The 19899-nt window shown below is 32.3% G+C and overlaps 2 protein-coding genes across 3 annotated transcripts; both read right to left on the reverse strand.

The window, feature by feature from the left end:
• Nucleotides 1–1965: 1965 nt before the first annotated feature.
• LOC108729138 (peroxidasin-like protein) lies at nt 1966–11788 on the reverse strand. 2 transcript variants are annotated; one of them, XM_018458108.1, is made up of 8 exons: nt 11591–11788; nt 7822–8593; nt 6857–7284; nt 5650–5897; nt 2863–3112; nt 2491–2609; nt 2220–2379; nt 1966–2047 (listed from the first exon to the last, which is right to left on the reverse strand). In XM_018458108.1, exons 1-8 carry the CDS (start codon nt 11644–11646, stop codon nt 1966–1968), a joined length of 2115 nt encoding a protein of 704 aa, XP_018313610.1. In that variant the 5' UTR covers nt 11647–11788. The 2 variants fall into 2 exon arrangements, with proteins under 2 accessions (XP_018313610.1, XP_018313611.1); XM_018458109.1 differs by lacking the exons at nt 1966–2047; nt 2220–2379 and having other exon boundaries at nt 2537–2609; nt 2846–3112.
• A 774-nt stretch (nt 11789–12562) lies between these two features.
• On the reverse strand, nt 12563–15445 carry Prp3 (pre-mRNA processing factor 3). Its single transcript, XM_018458110.1, has 5 exons — nt 15150–15445; nt 14551–14762; nt 13670–14450; nt 13187–13544; nt 12563–13083 (listed from the first exon to the last, which is right to left on the reverse strand). Exons 1-5 carry the CDS (start codon nt 15295–15297, stop codon nt 12684–12686), a joined length of 1899 nt encoding a protein of 632 aa, XP_018313612.1. The 5' UTR covers nt 15298–15445; the 3' UTR covers nt 12563–12683.
• Nucleotides 15446–19899: the final 4454 nt, after the last annotated feature.

Here is a 19899-nt window from a genome sequence, read left to right on the forward strand (position 1 = left end):
ATACTTTGATTACATGGGTCATACAAAAGCAATGTTAATCAGTACCCTTATGCAAATAACATAATTTTTATTTCCTGCCTTTTCAATATCGCTCATAGAGTACTCTACGTACAGCACTACCTATTGTGTCTTACTTGTTTATACACGTCGAATTGTAGCTAGGGCGTATATGTACTTGAGTCAATTTCAAACGTGATTTTTATGTAAACCAGAGGACTTGTTTTGTAATTGTTATTTTTTTCTTATGTAAAATCAATATCTTGTTTCTGTTTATTCTTGAATTGTTTTATTTTTACAATTATTTAAAAATGATTAGATAAAGAGATTACTTTAAAATTTTTTAATTTTATAGAAATGTATTTAAAAATTTTTTTTTTAGGAAATATATAATTGTTTTTATAAATATTTAGCTGAAAAATAGAAAATTAAAAAATTGGATGCTTACAAAAATTATATGATTATTTTTAAGAGAACTTTGCCTTTGATAAATACTTTTTCAAATATTGATTCTTTTTCTATTCTATTTTAATTTGGATTTGGCTATATTTTTTTGTTACAGAATCATCGTAGTGATGTTGCAGATATAACTCCGCTGTTGCGCATCGAGTCGGTGAGTGATGAATTAACGTTTTTATTGAGGCAATGGATGTGTAGTAATTTCGTTAGTATATTATATAAATGCATAGATATTGCATATATGCATCAATTTAATAACATACAGACAAGAACATAGCATTCTGTACATCCATTGCCTTAAAATGGATAAGTTAGAACAGATTAGATCACATTAAACTTTCTGAATAAGCCTCCTTATTATTGAATACAAATATTGCAAACGGAGGAGAAAAAAAATATAATGGTGTTTACTTTCACAACACTAATAGTTATCCTGTGTATAAACAACAGTACAATGTTAATTTTTTAGTTCGCAAATACAAGATAAATTAAAACGACATTTATTTTTGTATTCTGTATTAAAAAAATATGTATAAAATGCATATAAAAATATGTAAAGATATATATAAAAGTATATTTAATGACAGTTCAAATATTTCTTTTTTCAATGTAAAAATTATATTAATTAATATATATAGCATGCCTTTTCTACAAAAAGACTACAATAAGACACTTTTATATTATACTGTTAAATTATTTTATTTAGAGCAATAACATATGTGTATTAAAGCAATACACATAAAAGTTAAAATAAGTTAAAATCCTGAGACTAAACTCATTCGAAGTACAGCATCATATATTTATATATTACAAAGATGTGTTTGATTCGATCGATCGAACTACTTGCGTGTGAATTTTATACATTTTTGATATATTACTCCATCGTCATTATTGCTAATTAAAGTAGAATACATTATGCCCTAGTCTTTATAGTATATATAGCGTACTCGATTCTAAATTACAAGTTTTTTTAGAAAATTTTTTTATGTTAAATATTCATAATTCGAGCATTCGAGCATATCCAAAAGCATTTACGTAATCTTAAAGTTTAGATAAATCAAAATTGCAGTAATAATATTTATAATAAAATTATAACGAGCAGTACAACAAAACGTGTATTAACAAATAAGTATGTGTATTAGAAATGAGATGGAGATCATTATGAACAGTTCTCTTTCGTTATATGAGGTATTGATACTCGACGCTTTATCATCTCAATTAAATTTTTTTCAATAAAATCGATAATGTTACGAATTTTTTTTCTTCCTAATTGCTATCAATATTCATTAATAAGTAAAATTTTACTTAATAGAATCAAATCTGAAATCCAATTAAGAATGCAAATTTCTAATAAATTATTTTTTAGTAATACCAGAATATCTAAATTGATATAAGAATAATAATTAGAGTATTGCTGATTTCAAATTTACGATCTCTAATATAATCAGGAACAATATATTGTTTAATATGAGTAATATTAACATTCGACGATCGAATATGAGATTTAGATTAAATTGTATCTGTCCGTTCTTTCCAAGCTGTAAAATCCATGGCTCCTTTTGTATGAATCGTACAATTTGTCATATCATTCCTAAAAATATTAAATTAAAATATTTTATTATTTAAAATCGACGCACTACTAATTAATAATAATATCGACGCGCTACTAATAATAGTAATATTCGATTGTATTCGTGTCATAATCAGTCTATAAACCTAATTTCAATTAATAGAAATTTATATTTAAAAATTAGTATAATTACAGGAATGGATCTTTTAGAATAAAAGCTCTCGGTTGCATCCACTCTAACCTATCTCCATTGCGGCACAAAATTTGCGCCATTGTACTTTTTCGTATTTCCTCCAACTGCTTTATCGTAAATGAACCAGGGGTATTTCCATTTTCGTACCAATATCTATCACCTGTATTAAAAAATCAATAGAATTTGAAATGTTTTATTTCAAGTTGATTATTCAGACAAACTGATTTTGTGCAGAATACGTAATAAAGAATGCAAAGTCATATATATTTACCTGAACGAATATATCGGAATGTCCGCCCTAATAAACAAAGGAACGTTGGTCCAAGTACAGAATCAAATATTGGTGCTTCCGAAAGTGCTCCAGTTACCAAATCTATATCCCCTACATTTCTATAAATTAAACAATAAAAATACATCATCAGAATAATAAAATTTTTAGAACATCTTCAAGATCTTTTGAATTAAAATTAACAATTATTGTAAAATCTAAGACAATAATTTATTTTCAATTGTAAGAGAGAAAGAGAAAAATGGAAAGAAGAAAGAAAAAGACAGATGCTGATTTTAATATGGCATAAAAAATGAAAGCGAACTCAGATATGGCTATCTTTATTATTATATCTCACCCTATATTTCATCTTACTTGTAGACTGCTCGAAGTCTCTCGATAGTATCTTTGGCCACGGTGCCTGTTAGATCCTGAAAGTCAGTGAGATTCGGCAAATCACAGAAGCTTCGCCATCTGACATAAGGTGGCAAGCCGTGATCTCTTCCCTGTTGTATAATCTGTGCGGCGTAATCTACGGCCACATCGTTGGTCTTTCCGTCGTGGAAGTATCGGTCCAAGAGTATTTCGTTTAAACCCGGAGGCAGAGGCTTCCTAGAATGTCCCGCTGTCGCGGAAATTAAATCTTGCATCCTAGATCGTTATTAAAACCAAGTTCTCATGGGACAACGTGTCAATATACATCGGGGAAATAAATATCGAAAGATTTAGTAGTGTAGGAAAGATTTTGATTTTTTCAAAATTTTAACAGTTAAAAAAAGAATCAAGGAGAAAAGATATTAATTAACGCTATCTCCCCAGTAGTATCTAAATTAACTCAGAATTATAAACATTGTCCAAATTATTTGTCTTCATGGACGTCACAATTTACAAAATTTATTAATGTACGTAATATTTTTATATTTCTTGTACAGGGTGTCCCACGGGAAGGTATTGAAACTAATCAGCTATCATTTTCGAAGGTATTCAGTTATTAAGAAAACAAAAATTGCGCTGAAAAGAGGAAAGTCTGCAATTTTTAATGAGTATATAAATAAAGTTTAACAAAATGTTTGTGTATCAATTAATTTTATTGATGAAAAATATACTAAAATTAAGTAAACGCTAAGATTAATATTTAAGATCGCAGATAAGATCGAAAAACAGTTTCAGATTTAGTAGCAGCTATTTAAAAAGTTATTAACAATATTAAAAACGATATGTTAGAAAAAGTTTTTACGAGCTTTCGTAAAAAAATAGTGTTTTGTACAAATTCAGACGGTGCACTCTCCGAAAAAATTACTTCTTGGGATTATGAGCATATTTTTCATCAATAAAATTAATTAATATACAAACATTTTGTTAAATTTTATTTATATTCATTAAAAATTGCAGACTTTCCTCTTTTCAGCGCAATTTTTGTTTTTTCAATAACTGAATACCTTCGAAAATAACAACTGATATTAGTTTCAACACCTTCCTGTGGGACACCCTGTACACGGAGAGAATTTTCTTTTAAAATTTGCCCTGAAAATATGGTAGAGAGTTGTGGTACAATATTTTAAAGATTTTTACCATGCACTTCAGTAAAATTGATCAAACTTATTTTATATTTTATTATAGTTTTATTAATGAATGAGAGAAATTTACATTAAAATTCTTCGAAATATAATATTGTTCCATGATTATCATATTTTCAGGGTAAACTCTAAGAAAAAATTCTGTCCGTGTACTTTTCTTTATACTTCATATTACTTCCATATAATAATTAATGCAAATGAATTAGTAATATACGTTTCATGAAATTTGATTTTTGCTGTTATTTTGTTTTAAAATACCTGCAAAAAATTTGATATTAAATTTTTAATAAGTTTAATATTAATGTTGCGTTTTTTAAATCTCGATATCTTATAAAATTTTGTAAAAAGATTTTTACGTCAATGTGACTTCAACTTTCACTAATGTTATATTCTTTTCCGCAATGTAATTAAAAAGTTTGCGTGCTATTGTTCACACGAAGAAGTATGTACACATATTTCGTGAACTTTTATAAGATTACGTTAAAATTCGCACAATTTTTTCTTGGATAATTAACTTTTATGTTAGATAACGATAGACTATGATTTAAGATGAATTACCGATGTGTGTGCGATGAGAACTTTTTTGAGCAATCTAATTCCATAACAACGTTTGGTCTCAAAGAAGAAATGTAAATTGTCGTGTGAAAGATTTCTTTTGTCGCAATATTCTTTCACAATATTTTTATTAAAATATTATTATATAACAACATTGCGTTTCAAGAAAAAGTGAAAGGTAAGAATATTCTATAAAAAGTCAAGTCAATTTTATGAAAATCAAAGAAGCGTGCATGCACGCGATGTATGACAATAGTAATCACAGTTAAGCAATTTACCTGACACAACGGTATTCTTTTCGTTATAAATTGTAATGTAATTAGTGTATCGCCTCATGACTAGAACGTACGTATTACAATACGATAGAAGATCCATTCGCGTTAAACGGGTGTATCCCCTTCACTTAAGATGACTTCCCTTATCTTTTTAACGCTCCGTGAGGAACGTGACAGGTACTGCATTGATTTCCATCTTAGGGAGAAGAACAACTGACTATGATTGCCGGTATTGTGTAATCTCCTTGAAGCGCAATTTGAGTGACATTCAGTCACTTGACACTTACGATGTTGTAAAAGGAAAAGAGTTCACGTTTAAAGAACACAAAGTGAATGCCAGATACAATTCCAATTTATGAACTATAATACGACGGATGAAATCCTAGATGTTAAATAATTGCACATTATGGCAACAATATGACAATGAGTAATGCTGTACGAAACTTTCTACTACAAATTTATCGTATCCTAACATTCAAAAATAAAAATGCAAATATTATGTTCGCATTTAGAAAAAATTAACAAAATCATATATGTGAGATCAATTCAATCACTTTCTAAAAATATGCTATGAAATTGTTCTAAAACACTTCTTTACGAATTTTCGATTAAGATACGTAAACATTTTCCCCACTTATTATCTTTCAAACTTGTAATATATAACTATATTTGTACAGCAATGAATTTTCCTTGCGTTTTACAAAAATATCAAGTCACGTTAGTGTTCCGAGTATGTAAAGTAATTTCCAACTGACCTGTAGCTCCAACGATTAGTCGATCGATCGCGCCAGCCTCATACAATTCCTGCGGCGCATAGAAGGCCGACAATAAGGTCCTTTCGCCAGACTTGAGCGCTGATCGTGAGTCGACCAAGTCCAGGGTTTTCGGGGTCAGCGCGGCAACGAAGAAGAGCCCAGCCGATGCTGCTGAGTTCGAAAGAGTTGCATCCGCGCGAATATCGTAGCCGCGGAAGTAGCCCCGCTGTGTCAAGCGCAAGGAGTATCTTCGCATACATAACAAAGAGATAACGTACGCAGTACCGTGTATGGATGTGAGTTGTGTCTTGGAAAGTACGGGGGCGGATGATGTAATTTCGTTGCATCATGTCTCTTGTACAACGTATTGTACAATTCGGAATCATTTAAAAAGAATACCCGAATGGGAGAAAGAATATAATAAAGTTCAGAGAGATACACAATTTGCTAGTAAAACGCTTAATCAAATGCGAATTATAAGCACGAGTATTGCATAAATCGATTCGGAAAAGGTACTATATTGTGTTAATGTAAAAAAAAAATTATCATTTATAGTGTGTGTGTGTTTATATGACATCGCGCTATATGGAAATTGCAAAGAATAAAAAAGATAATCTGTTATAAAATTCCAACATGCTATTATGTAAAATATGATTTAATACGCGCACTTAATATATAATTTAATACGTTAGAAATGAAGTCACGCTTTTTGTATAACACTATCCGATTATCTTCCATCGCATACATCAACTGTTGCGATTAGTTCTTATAATCCATAAGAAGCTATGTTAGACATTAAATGGAACCATCAGAATGTCGGTTCAATGAAATAGCGATGTATTAGCGATTAGAAACGATAAAGTCTTCTACGAAATTATTGCAGACTATTGCAAATATCGCATACCGATTAATATAGAATATATTCTTTTCCAAACGTAAAACTTTGTTTTTCCAAACATTCAAAGGCCAATATTCATAGTTGGTTCTTATATTTAAGATTATCTTAAATCTTTTAAGATAAATCAATCACAGAGTTACATTAGCATTTTAAGACATTACTTAAGACGTTTCTAAATATAAGAACCGACTATGAAGAGAGAATATCGGTTCAAATGAATGCTATATATTGATCCCGTTGAAAAAAATTTTCATTGCTTTATATTCGTGCTTTTTATAAATTAGATATAATACAGGAAATATTACTTACTTGTCGAGAGCATGTTCTCCGAGAATAACAGGCAGAAACTCATTATAAGTTATATGTTGTAGTTCGGCGATAACAATCTTTCTTGCTTCTTGATATAGTTTTTCATCATCCCAATGAGGATTCAAACGTTTCAATTCCGTAGCCACTCGGTTGTGCTCTCGTAAGAATAACACGTGCATCAAAGTGAGACCTGGATTCTCGTTTACTCTGGAATCGCCGCTAAAGAAACACGGAAATGCCTTGTTTGCGCTTCTACAGCTCTCATATTCTGGCGAAGCCATCGGCAAGTTTTTCCTCTGCGTATTTAGCAAACCGTCTTCGCCCGACCGTAAAGCTCTAGCTATCTCTTCGGAACTACCGTAAAGGGGTGACAGATCCAAATAGGAAGATACCTGATTGATCTGTTGTCGTGGACCCAACTTGCAACCCTGTATTAAACAATATCTAACGAATATATGAATTTTTTCTGTAGCCTTTTTTTCTTAATCGCCAAAATTAAAACTTTATCAGGAACTCTAGAACTTTGGAAAGAATTAAAATTCTATTATAATTATACTGAAAAACGATTAATTTCGCACAGATTATATAATTTCTTTAGAATTTTTACTTAAAAGAATTAAGAAACGCATTTTGCTTTTAACATATAAAATGCTTTAAAATCGATTTACAGCAAAAATATAAAATTTTTATTTTCTCATTTATTACCTTTAACGATCAAAATCATTAATTTATTATACATTCGAGTTTCATAAATAACTAGTTTTTTAATTCTTATATTATATTCTTAGTACTATACGTAAGGTATTATTAACTTTCAAATTTATACTAATGACAATATAATCCTTATGTGCATCTTAAAAGGCATTGCCTAGACCGAAGTTCTTACATAATAATATGAAGAAATCATAGACATATTTCTAAGAGATTTCTCGAACATTATATAAGATTTTATTCATATAAATTACCTGTAACGAATTCCCTGGATGTGGTGCTGATCTCGAATATTCCATACATCCGATTGGCTGTTCCGCGCGGATCGGGAAGCACTCCGGATGAAAATTTTCATAATCAACGTCGCAACATTTGAGTCTGGTGTGGTCCGGTAATTCCATCCTAGGCGTATGCGCCAAATCGTGAGCAAGAAATTGACTGAAAAGCGCAGTAAGCGCCATTAAATAAGGATGTTTAAGGTCCAATCCGCCGGCATGTACCTGCGAGGAGACTTCTCTCGCACTCGGCAAATTTGTACGGGGCAAGGAGACACCATCTTCATACTCCGGCGGCAAAAATCTCACGTAAGCCTCCAGCGCTGCACCCCAAGTTGGATGCAACGGATTATTGCATCGACCCGTGTGTGTTCTGTAACGGACGTCTGATTTCTTGCATTCGGATACTAGTCGTAGGAAGTTGGGTGAGTCTGGGCAAAGGACGGCAGCTACCGTCGGCAAGATTAAGGATGCCTGTTTCGATGACATATTGAGTGCTTCTACGAGCATCACTGCCATTGTTTCGATTCGCAAAGCCTTTCTCGAGAGATTTTGTGCGCCCGCGGTCATCTCGTGGGACGCACCAAGGAACCAAGACGGCGAGCCTCGATTGAGTTGCGTCCGGGAATTCATGATTGCCCGTTCCGCCTGGCTGTATCTCTCCATAGAGAGATTCGTGCGCTTATCCAGATCGTGTAGCATCCTGGGTGGCAAGGTCGTAGCTCCAACAAGTGTCATTAGAGCAAGGAATCTGCGGATCGTAATCTAAAGATAGAAAACACCCACTTATCCATGCATAGCTTAGTGCCGCTTGGTGCCATCGTGGCAAACAGTTATAACGCCTTCGAATAGAGATGAATTCTTGTGTGAATGCACTTACATTCTGCACGATACAGCATACAGCGCCGTTATTACCCAATAATCGTTATGCAAATTCGATGGTTGTATTATTATCTAACTTAGCGATGATGAGATACAATCAATCATTGAAAGCGCAATTATGGGGATTGGACATTGCGGACGACCGTATATTTGCACATCCGTATTGCAAATAAATTGAGGTGTATTGACAGACACATGTTTGTTATATTATCTGTTACGAAACTCATGCTTTGAAGGACACAGTATTCTGATCTCTATTGACCCAGACTATTGTAATCGTATGTCTGCGCTTTAATTACATTAAATATTTTGATAAGATCTCATTAAAGTTATGTACATACATGAACTTATGTGATCTATGCTAATGTATAACAAGATTTAAGAGCAAGCGAGATTCCACGTAATTTAATCTATGTGACAGAGGAACTGATATACGTGATATTCTAGAGATTAGAAACACGTTTCGTAATTTATCGTGTAATTCATCACAATGAACTCTGGAGACCTTGTCGACGCGATGGCATTTCACCCCGTTACATTAGAAGCATTGTTCATTGCGCGCGTTTACCGTAACAAATTCATTCATCAACACGGGCATCTATCTCGTGCTAGTTTCTTAACTGGGACTGTGTCATTTTTTTATGCCTTTATGATACAGCATATGGTCAGACAGACCTTAAAAGGAGGTCGAATGAGGCTGACATTTAAGAAATCCTTCCTGGTTCTTTTACGATCGTTTTGCGTAATGTTCTTTATTCCCATGATTAGCGTTCGTGTGAATCGATGGAAACAATCTCCTTGACACGCAGATCGATCACTCTCGACCAATTATGTTTAAACTGTTAATCCTTATTGACCCGGAACTTCAATGTTGTTGGAACACGAGCATGCACTTTGCGAAAGCAAGGAAGATCTATAACGTTGACTTGAAGAACCGATAGAATCGACAAAATAAATTACATATAATTATATTGTATTAAAGCATTACTTGCGTGATGCATCTTTCTGTAATGTTCAAGAATATAGAGATTATTAAGTATATCATTTCTGAATAGAACGTCGTAATTCTCAATTTTTAAACAAAACTTAAAAATTTTCTTATGGAATTAAATAAAAAGAAATGTTGTTATCTTTTTATGACCTCTTTTACATCGAGCATTTGATACAGGTACTAATTAATAACTTTTTATTAAATTATTTTAATTTCAGCAATGTATTTAAAGAATGATGTACTAAATTAGTACAATATGCATCAAAATAATTAATTAAATACTCATATCATATATACATATATGTTTATACGTATCGCCGAAATTAAGATAATTCAATAGAAAATTACTAATAAAAAGTATCCGTATCAAGTCCACGATGTAAATTAGGCCTATGTTGAGCTCAAAGATTGATTCGTCAATGTCTTTAGATTCCAGTTTGCCTCAGAAATATTATTTTTAATACTTGTTAAAATATGTACTCTAACTATATTGTTATAATTGTTTTAAAGACTGCATAATATAATCTTTGGATATTACTGAAAAAAAATTCTTAAATTTAATTTTCTTGAATATTACTAACCGTAAAATATTTCTTTACTGCAAATAAATTTATTTTAAAACAAAGTAATACTTAAATCAAATAATATATGTCATAACGTTTAATAAATATTTATTTGCAATAAGGAAATATTTACTTAACACTATTCAAAAAAATATTACTTAGACTTAGGAAATTTTTTTTTCAATATATGATATTATCAAGTATATTCTCATACTTATTCAAAATTGAAAAATCATGATTGATATTTATAATTTTGACTAACACAAATAATTATTTTAAAATACTTAATATGTTATTATCAAATAATTAATTAGAAGTTGTAATTCTAGAAGACGTTCTTTTAGAAGATGTCACATACAGAATGAACATAAGCGATACATATCTCTTTTGATACAATATATATACTGCTTTATTTGTGTAATAAATTATAATAATTACGAAACAATTAGTTTCATATCACCCACGCAAGTCGATTTGTGTAGATCTGAATAAGTCCGCATATAATCGTTAACCTTTGATGAAGTAACGAGCTGAGAGAAACGTGCTAACTATGAGTATAAATCGTTGTGCCAAGACTTCAACACGTTTGCATTCGCAAAGTTTCATAACGCTGCCGTTTCACTGTTTACGATCGTTGGGTTAGAACGTATGAGCTAATTATCCGATATGTAACAACCTACGCTTAATCAATCCTCCCTCCCCGATTTTGAAACGGGTAATTCTTACAGAATTTATACTGAGAAAAGATTCAATTACATAAGTATTGTTCTGTGTTTACATGCGCTCTCATAATTTTACATGTTACACTGAAAAAGTTCGCTTTTCCTTGTTTCTTTTTTTTCTCCCTTCCTTTAACAATGATGAATTGCCGTAATCAAATAAAGTAATTCACAAACGAATATTTATGATTAAATTTTACATTTATCATACCCAATATAAATTTAAATCATTCCATATATTCTTAATTGCTCGCATATTTATTAAAAAAGACTAAATTAATCAAATTTCTAAAATATATTTCTTTGTAAAAATTATCTATTTTTATTAATGATACATTTATTATTTAGTATTTAATATTTAATAACGCAAAAATAAATTGTTTAAGTTATAAATTTGTAATTAATTCCGCCCCATTTATATTTCGATACACGCATGCAAAGAATTTTTTACAAACATTAAAAAGTATTCGCAATTAAGAGTATACGTATTATTAAATTTGTATATTATCAAATTATAATACAAATTTAAACAAATAGCATAAAATTTTTTATTTGTTATATTTATATTTAAAATAATACGAAAAAGTACTCACCGCGATATGAAGATGAACGAGCTACTGATAGCGATGTTTTTAGTAGGGATCAACATCTTTTTGAGGGTAATGCGCACGATATCCTCTTATAACGTAGGGATCACTCCAGGAAGGATTAAGTATCCTTAATACACGATGGCATTCATCTGCTTCGAATGGTTTCACAAGAACCACACGCGCGAGAGCGATGTGCGCGAGTACGCGCAGCGGTAAACTGAACTGAGAATGATGCTTCGAACGAAAGTAAAACTCTAGTCTATCCCGTTCGATCTATCCTGGAGTGGGGTTTAACCAGGATCGCAGCAATGCACGTGCATCAGTGGTATACGGTGCATCGAAGTATAACACGTATACGATTGGTAAAAGTGCATCGCTGCAGCAATAGTGGCTGCTGGATCAGTATTACGAACGGGACCAAGGTTCACCTTTCTTTGGCTACGTTATTGGGAATCGCAGTTGAAGGTGCCGTTTCAAGGTCGAATATTCCGTTCGCACCTTCATGCATGCGATGCGGTATGCGTGGACCTCGCATGTGTTCTTTTGTATGTTATAATAGTATAGGTATTGCAGCGCCATTGCGCTATGCTAATTGGATGCACTTGATGGGCTTGACTACAATGTCGTTCACGGATTAAAATTCCTTGAGATGACACCATTTGTGATTTGTTAGGATAATGAAGAGTCACACTCGTTTCTTCATTTCTTGCTTTCTTTGTGTAAATCAATGAATTAGCATTGGTAATAAACCATGATAGTATGTCACGCGTAGTAGTCATAATGACTACATTTTTTATTCAATAGAGTTTTTTAAACGTTCAATTAAAAGTAAATTTAAGTAAAAAATGCTGAAATAACATAATTTAATAACCAAATATTACAGTCACAATGTTAAGATTTAACTACAAAATTGTGCCAACTATAATAAATAAATAGACTTTTTGAAACAATGAACACTTTTATTTATGTCCACTCTTAGTATGGTTATACATCTTTTATTTCTCATTTCAATAATCTTATTAAGTTGTACAGAAGTTATTTATCATTTGTTGTATTAGCTATAATTATGTGTTAAATTAATTTACAAGATTATATTTTAAGGGCGTACTTCATCTGTATTATCAAGAACTGCGCCACTGTAGGCTAAATCCCAATAATGTTCCACTTGATGTTTCTTAAAATGTTCTCGAGCCATTTTTTCAATAGGGCACACTTTAAACTTAATTTCTCCGAAATGGCGCTGTTTACTTGTCCCTTCCCACACAAGTACACATCTATTTGGTACATCATTCCCGTCATTATCCTTAACTATATCTTCTTCCCATTTAATGCGATGCATCATCAACCGTTTGTACTTAGCTTGTTGTTTTGCTCCACCTTCCACTACAACAACATTACAATCTCGGAACAGCATTACGCAACCAGTAAGATAAAGCTGTTTTGCGTTAGTCTCCACTTTGAATTTCTTTGAAGCATTATTGACAAGATCACGTATTCTGTAAAAGATGTTATATTTTTTTTATAAATATAGATGTTATATTTATAATATACTATACAACAAAATTATATATATATATTTATACAATATATAACATTTACCTATAAACAGCAACATATACACCAAGACTAGTATCTTCTTTAAGCTTCCTCGCCTTTTTTTCGCGACGTTGATCAGCAGTAAGTCTCCGTGCTGCATTTGCATCCTCATGAGCTTTCAATCTTTTAGCCATTTGTTGTCGAACATGAGCTTCAATTTTAGTAGGATCTTGTACAGCTTCAGTCCCTAAAACTCGCATGAGATTTGAGATCCGCAACTTTGGCTCAGGTGGCGCTTCTAGACCTAATCGAATTTTTTCTTGCTCTTCCTTCCAAGTTTCTCGTCTATTTTGTCTTCTTAATTTCTTACGTTCTTTTTTTGTCAGAAATACAGGCATATATATTGGTTTCAAAGGATCCGCTGTATATAAAATTATCACAGAAAATAATATAAATATATTTAATTTTATATACAAATATACACACACGCACATATATATATATCTCAAAAACTTATACATATAAATATATATACATAATACATACTTGGAGGCCGCATTTGTGTTGGATGCTCTACTAAATTCGTGATAGTCAAACTTTTGATTGTCGTTAACTCATTTTCATTAGGATATCCACCGGTTAATATAACAGAATCCCACCATTCTATATTAGGCACATCTTCACTAAGAGCTTCAGTTTTGGGTGCGATAAGAGCTAATTTAGTCGCTGAACTGATTCCAGTTTTTCTAGCAATTTGACTAATTTCGTTTTGCAATTTCTCTAATTGTGTCTTCATACGCATTCTTTCTGCTAATTGTTGGAATTTTCCTGGTTCGTGAAATTTTAATGCACGTTTACCACGCATAGCTGGTTTTACACCTATTCTGTTATCGAAAAAATGAGTATCTTGTATTTCTTCTGGACCTTTTGAGTCTTGTAGTTGAGCTTTGAATTCTTCTCTTTTTTTTGCACGTATATTAGCTTTTAACGTAGGTACTACTTGAGTGAGTTGTACTTCTTTGCCCGTTATATCTACTGTTCTGCCAGATTCATCCAAAATTAAGGGAGTTGGTTTGTCCGGTACATTAACATTGCCAAGTAATCCTGAGTTTAACTTATTTCTGATCTGTGCTTGTAACGCAGCTATTTTTCGTGCTTTGTCTGAATCTGTTTTACTCAATAGGCCTTGATTATACATGCTTCCTACTGTTGGTAGTGTATCACGTATTTTAAAAGGCTTTGCAGAAACATCTTCTTGTTTTATTGCCTTTAAAGCTCTTTTTCTTTCTTCTATTTCTCTTTGTGCATTAGCCATCATTTGTCTTATCTAAAGGTATAAAAAAGAATTAAGCTTATAATACTGAAGTGTTTAAACTGTTTAAAACATTAAGATTATATATATATATATATATACATAATTCTAATACCTTATCTGCAGAAAGTTGAGTCTCTATAGGTTTTTCATTTTTCGTTTCATCATCTTTGAATCTCGATTTCTTTGCATCTTTATCTTTATCTTTATCTTCAGGATGAGATCGTTTCTTACTCTTTTGAGATGCTTTAGTATCATCATATATCGTAAATATCTTTTCTGTCAACTTAGAAGCTTTCTTGTCTTCTAATAAAGCTGATAATTTATCTACAAAAAATTTTTTTACATATTATATAGAATCATATATATTTCGAAGTATATATATACATTTTTAAGTATACAAGTATATTTCAAGTATATGAAATGACGTAATACATATAGTTTACTTGAACATATTTCATGTCGCGACAATTGCAAGTGATTTGTCCACAGCGTGCCATATATGAGTTATTAGTGACTCATGATATTCTTGTTTGTATTTATACTTGTTAAGAAAAATGTATTTCATAACATATTACATTAAAAATTATAAAAATAACTTTTATAAAGAATGGTCTAAACAAATAATCATGGAACGCGTATTAAATGCTAATAGTAAAAATTGTAGAAAATAATCATCATAGAAAATAAATTGACGTATTTTCTATTGCTAACCTGCTGTTTTACGTTTGTCATAGCCAGAAGTGATACAATTGACAGCTGTAGTAACAATAGCTGGTTCACTAAAGCCAAGGAATTTATGAACCGCTTTCTCGATTTGCGGCTTCATTTCGTCTATTTCTTTCCTCGTTAAATAAGACATGTTTTTAACTTTATTTCATTCGTTGAATATTTAAGGAAGTCCACTATTTTGTAATAAAATTAATATTCTTACAATATAAGCATCTTGCAAACATTAAGGTTAAAATCACCGACACCGAATGCTTTTTACCATGCAATACGGTTTAACATTGAACACATTCAACAAAGAAATGCTCGCAGTTATGTGCTAAGCAGTACCAGAGAGAAACCTGAGAGTGGTCATCTCTGCCTCTTTCGTATAACCAATGACGAGATACGGCCAGCCTTAAGCCTTGGCTGCGTTCAGCAGAACGGTTGTTTTGCAACTGTTGGAAGTTTCCTTCGCGCTGATTGGATCATACTTTTAGATCTAGAAGAATGGTCCTATCTCAGCAGACAATCATAAAACGGTTGCAAAACTGTTGAGTCTGCTGAACGCAGCCCTTGTGTCCACGATGCTAGAAAATGGCTGCGTTCAGCAGACTCAAGTTTTGCAACCGTTTTATGATTGTCTGCTGAGATAGGACCATTCTTTTAGATCTAAAAGTATGATCCAATTAGCGCGAAGGAAACTTCCAATAGTTGCAAAACAAACGTTCTGCTGAACGCAGCCAATTATATATCACGAGGTGCGTTCGGGGAGACGCTATTAGCGCTATTATATCATTCTAAGTTCGCGTGACTATTAAAAATTATAATAATAAAGTTTTATGATTTATTAGTTTGTAAACATGTATATGTACATACATATTTAAAATTCAATATATAATAGTCGATTTCTATTACTTTATATTCAAAACTGCGATTTCAATGTTATCGTCCGAGTATAATTATCAACTGCAGAGATATGATAACTGAGAAAATAATTGTAATTTTATGACAATATATAAAATATTATAGCACTATAAGTATGCAGCTTATTTATGGAGAATGTATATAATAAAAAATCATAAATTTAACAATGTAATAGTAAAAAATATTTATTCGTGTTAATCGCAAATTTATATCAATTGTCGTCAGCGTTCTTCAATTATCTCTTTCCTTTTTTGTGAAGACCATATATGTAATACTCCTATATTGCCAACGCCAATTAAAAGCTGGCGAAAACATCACGGTACAGACGAATATCTACCTCTCACTTAGTGTACAGCGCATGCGCACCACACTCGTATACACTGTGGAAATGAGAGATCCGATATTCTCTAGGTTTGTCGCGTCGCATGCTCCAACATGTTCCAATATGCTCCTACCACAGCTCCTACTCACTCCAACGTGCTTGGTAGAGTGAGAAGGACCTATGGTAGAAGCATGTTGGAGCATATTGGAGCTTGCGACGCGAACAAACCTATCTCGCTATCTTTGCACATCCCCACCTCCCAAAAAGAGGCTGCGTAGTAATATAGGAGTATTACATATATGATGAATACTAAAATCAGAGCAGAGAGAAACCTGAGAGTGGACACCTGAAACCCTTTTTCGTGTACCAAATCTAGTAGGGTAATATCCACGTTTTTGTGGTTCTTTTCCATACTATTATGTGGATTAGACAAAGATGAATAATCAACTTTAATTGTTCGTCCTTGTCTAACCCACGTAATAGTATCGAGGTTTGGTACAGTGCGTAGCAGAAATGCTACGTCAGGTGTCCACTCTCATGGCTCCTGCACACTGGACGCGGAAATGCTTACCGCGCGGCAAAATGCGATGCGGTAACCAATGAACATGTTAGGAGCTGTAAGCTTATTGGTTATCGCGTCACATTTTGCCGCGGCAAGCGTTTCCGCGTCCAGTGTGCAGGAGCCATCAGGTTTCTCTCTGCTAAAATTTGCCGGATAGCTCTTAGGACGGAATCCATAGACGGTGCTCAAGATTCGAGATAGTTTTAAGCTAATGCATGATCAAGAGAGCCGTATTAGCATCTTAAGACATTGCTTGAGATTAAGTCCGGATTATGGATTCCGGCTTTATTAGCACGGACACACATCACATTCCTTTTCAGTATTACGATTTTATTGACAGTTTCGCAAAATAGATATGATATTTTCCATATCACAAAAATGGACATTGGTGCGCTGATATACGCGTCACACAAAAAAGGTCGGGATGGCCGTAAAGTTTTTCTCTGACCAATCACAAAGACGCTTAAGGCGGGAGCCGTTGCTATTGGGCACAAAAGCCGTTGTTATTGGGAGCTTTCCAGGGTATTCAATTATTCCCTAGATTTCTATTGTGTTTTCTGGGGAAAACGGAATAATTCCGATCGGAATCCATTCCGACTTTGTTCCATGATAGGTACCTTGCAAGAGACACAAATTGGGTGCATTTAGTACTACAACCGCTTACTGAGCGCTCAGTGAGCTCTTGAGCATCTGATTGGCATATTCCGTTAGAACTAAAAATATAGACCAAACAGATTCAAGAGCTCAGTGAGCGGTTGTAGTACTAAATGCACCCAATGACACAAGAGTCATCCTGTCCTTGTTCGATAATCAGTAAGAAACAAAGACAGAATAACTCTTGTGGCGATTTGTGTCTCTGCTGGAAAGCTCCCATTCATAATCCGTTCTTATTTTAAGACCATCTTAAATAATATCTTAAAATGTTAATGCAGTTCTCTGATTGGTTCATGACATCTTAAGACCGTACTTAAGATAATGAAGCTTGTTCTTTTTGACTGAACTTTTGCACCACAGTTCATCTTTCTTCTTCTTCTTTCCTCCTGAAGAGAAAAGGAAGAAAGATGAACTGGTGCAAAAGTTCAGCTAAAAAGAACAGGCCTATGGTCGCGTTCAGGGGATCGATTCTATATCTTGAAATGAGGTGAAAATTATAAAAGTGAGCAAATTTACTAGAATACTGATAATTTCATTGGTCAACACCTAGTAAATTTGCTCACTTTTGTCATTTTCACCTTGTTTGAAGATACAGAATTGACCCCTGCAGACACAACTGTTGCGGAGCAGATCCCTGAGCGCTTGTTGCTATTGGATGATCTAAAAGAATACACCAATAGCAGCAAGCGCTCACAGATTCGCTCCGCAACAGTTGAGTCTGCTGAACGTGACCAATCTCAAATACAAGAATTGACTATGATCACCGGCCTACGAATACCAGCCTTAAAATAAGAATGGACTGTGAATACCAGCCATGATTTTAATAGGAGCCGTTTACTAGCGCCTGTATGAGTACAAGATGTTGCACTACATAGCCACAAATATTTCCGGTGGGTAATATATCGACCGTTAACTCCTTCAAATTCTTTAGCTGTTATATACTTCTCCATGTAACTTTATGTACATACATACATATATATATATGTGTGTGTGTGTATATGCATATATTAATGTTAAATCGTATGATTTAGAATTTTAGAATACAATTTAACTTTATTTTATATTTTTGAATTTTTTAAATAAATGATTATATCAAAATAGATTTATTTTTTCTTGGATTTTATTATTGTTTCACATACATTCTTGTTAACTTATATTAAAATTTATAAAAAATGAGCTCTTTCTCTTTTGGGTGGATAAATATATGTAATTCTTTATTTATAAAATACATATTAAAATATATATACAAAAATTATGATAGGGGGGCATAGGTGCAGCAGATATAAGACTAGATTATAGATTTCATCGTATATAATTTATGAATGCTCAAATATTATTCTTAATACTTCTAAAGATATTCTTGTGTAGATATTAATAATTTATGTGAATTACTTCCCGATACTCTCTTGCCTATTTTGCTAATGATGTACTTACATTTCACATTTGAAGCGAGAAGAGCCCTCGAGGGAGAGTTAGATAGCTTCTCGTAATTGGCACACATTGACTCTTGACTAGATTTTCAAGTTTGAGAGACTATGCACATAATAGGTTGTGCACTTTATTGCTTCTGCATGTGTGCATCGCATTAATGAAAGTTTAGATATTCCTTTCATCACAATTTATGTATATGTTCCTTCCACATTGTAATCATTAATGTAATATAAATTTAAAATAATGCATTTTTAATATCTTATTGTGCACCTTTAAAATCTTATTGATAGACTTTCTTTATAATTGTAAATCTTATATTACAACAAACATAAAAAAAATTTTTGGATTTACGACATTCTTTTAAAGACATTTATATTATTTGTTTTTTATTGAGTTAAAGAAACTTTTGAAAAAATTCAGTTTATTATTATCAATAGCAACTGTTTGAAAATATTATTTCCTGATAGATTTATATAAGCTATACAATAAAATTGGAAAGATGGGGATAGGAAAGAAATATATATAATCATAGATTATTTGTAAATAACAATTTATTGATTCAAAATATTAACAATTAAAGTATATAAAAAGAAAACATTTTTATATACATCTGTATCTTATGATATAGAATCAATTGATAGATATTTTAGATGATATATATTTAGATTATATAATAGATTAATTGGTAGAATATATATATAAAATTCAGAAAATGCTTGCTGACATAAATGTTGTTATTCTTTCGTTTTGTGATTACATCGTCTATTGTTGCAAGATGGTCTAATCGGTACGTTGCGTGAGAATCGAATTGCTGGATTCCAACGCCCGCTTCGACCGTTTTCAATAGTTTCGGTGTATAC

This window comes from Mycetomoellerius zeteki, unplaced genomic scaffold, assembly GCF_001594055.1.
Source record: "Mycetomoellerius zeteki isolate Tzet28-1 unplaced genomic scaffold, Tzet1.0 scaffold70, whole genome shotgun sequence".
Classification (NCBI taxonomy): Eukaryota; Metazoa; Arthropoda; class Insecta; order Hymenoptera; family Formicidae; genus Mycetomoellerius; species Mycetomoellerius zeteki.

Bases quoted from the DNA above. Each gene is read 5' to 3' on its own strand.
- Prp3 (XM_018458110.1), bottom strand. From the start codon at position 15,297: ATGTCTTATTTAACGAGGAAAGAAATAGACGAAATGAAGCCGCAAATC. The intron at 14,763-15,149 runs GTTAGCAATAGA...AATTTTTTGTAG, and splicing joins TGACAAACGTAAAACAGCAG to ATAAATTATCAGCTTTATTA. The intron at 13,545-13,669 runs GTATGTATTATG...TTTTATATACAG, and splicing joins AACACAAATGCGGCCTCCAA to CGGATCCTTTGAAACCAATA.
- LOC108729138 (XM_018458108.1), bottom strand. From the start codon at position 11,646: ATGTTGATCCCTACTAAAAACATCGCTATCAGTAGCTCGTTCATCTTC. The intron at 5,898-6,856 runs GTAAGTAATATT...ATGTATGCGAAG, and splicing joins GGAGAACATGCTCTCGACAA to ATACTCCTTGCGCTTGACAC. The intron at 2,048-2,219 runs GTAATTATACTA...TAATATTTTTAG, and splicing joins ATTCTAAAAGATCCATTCCT to GAATGATATGACAAATTGTA.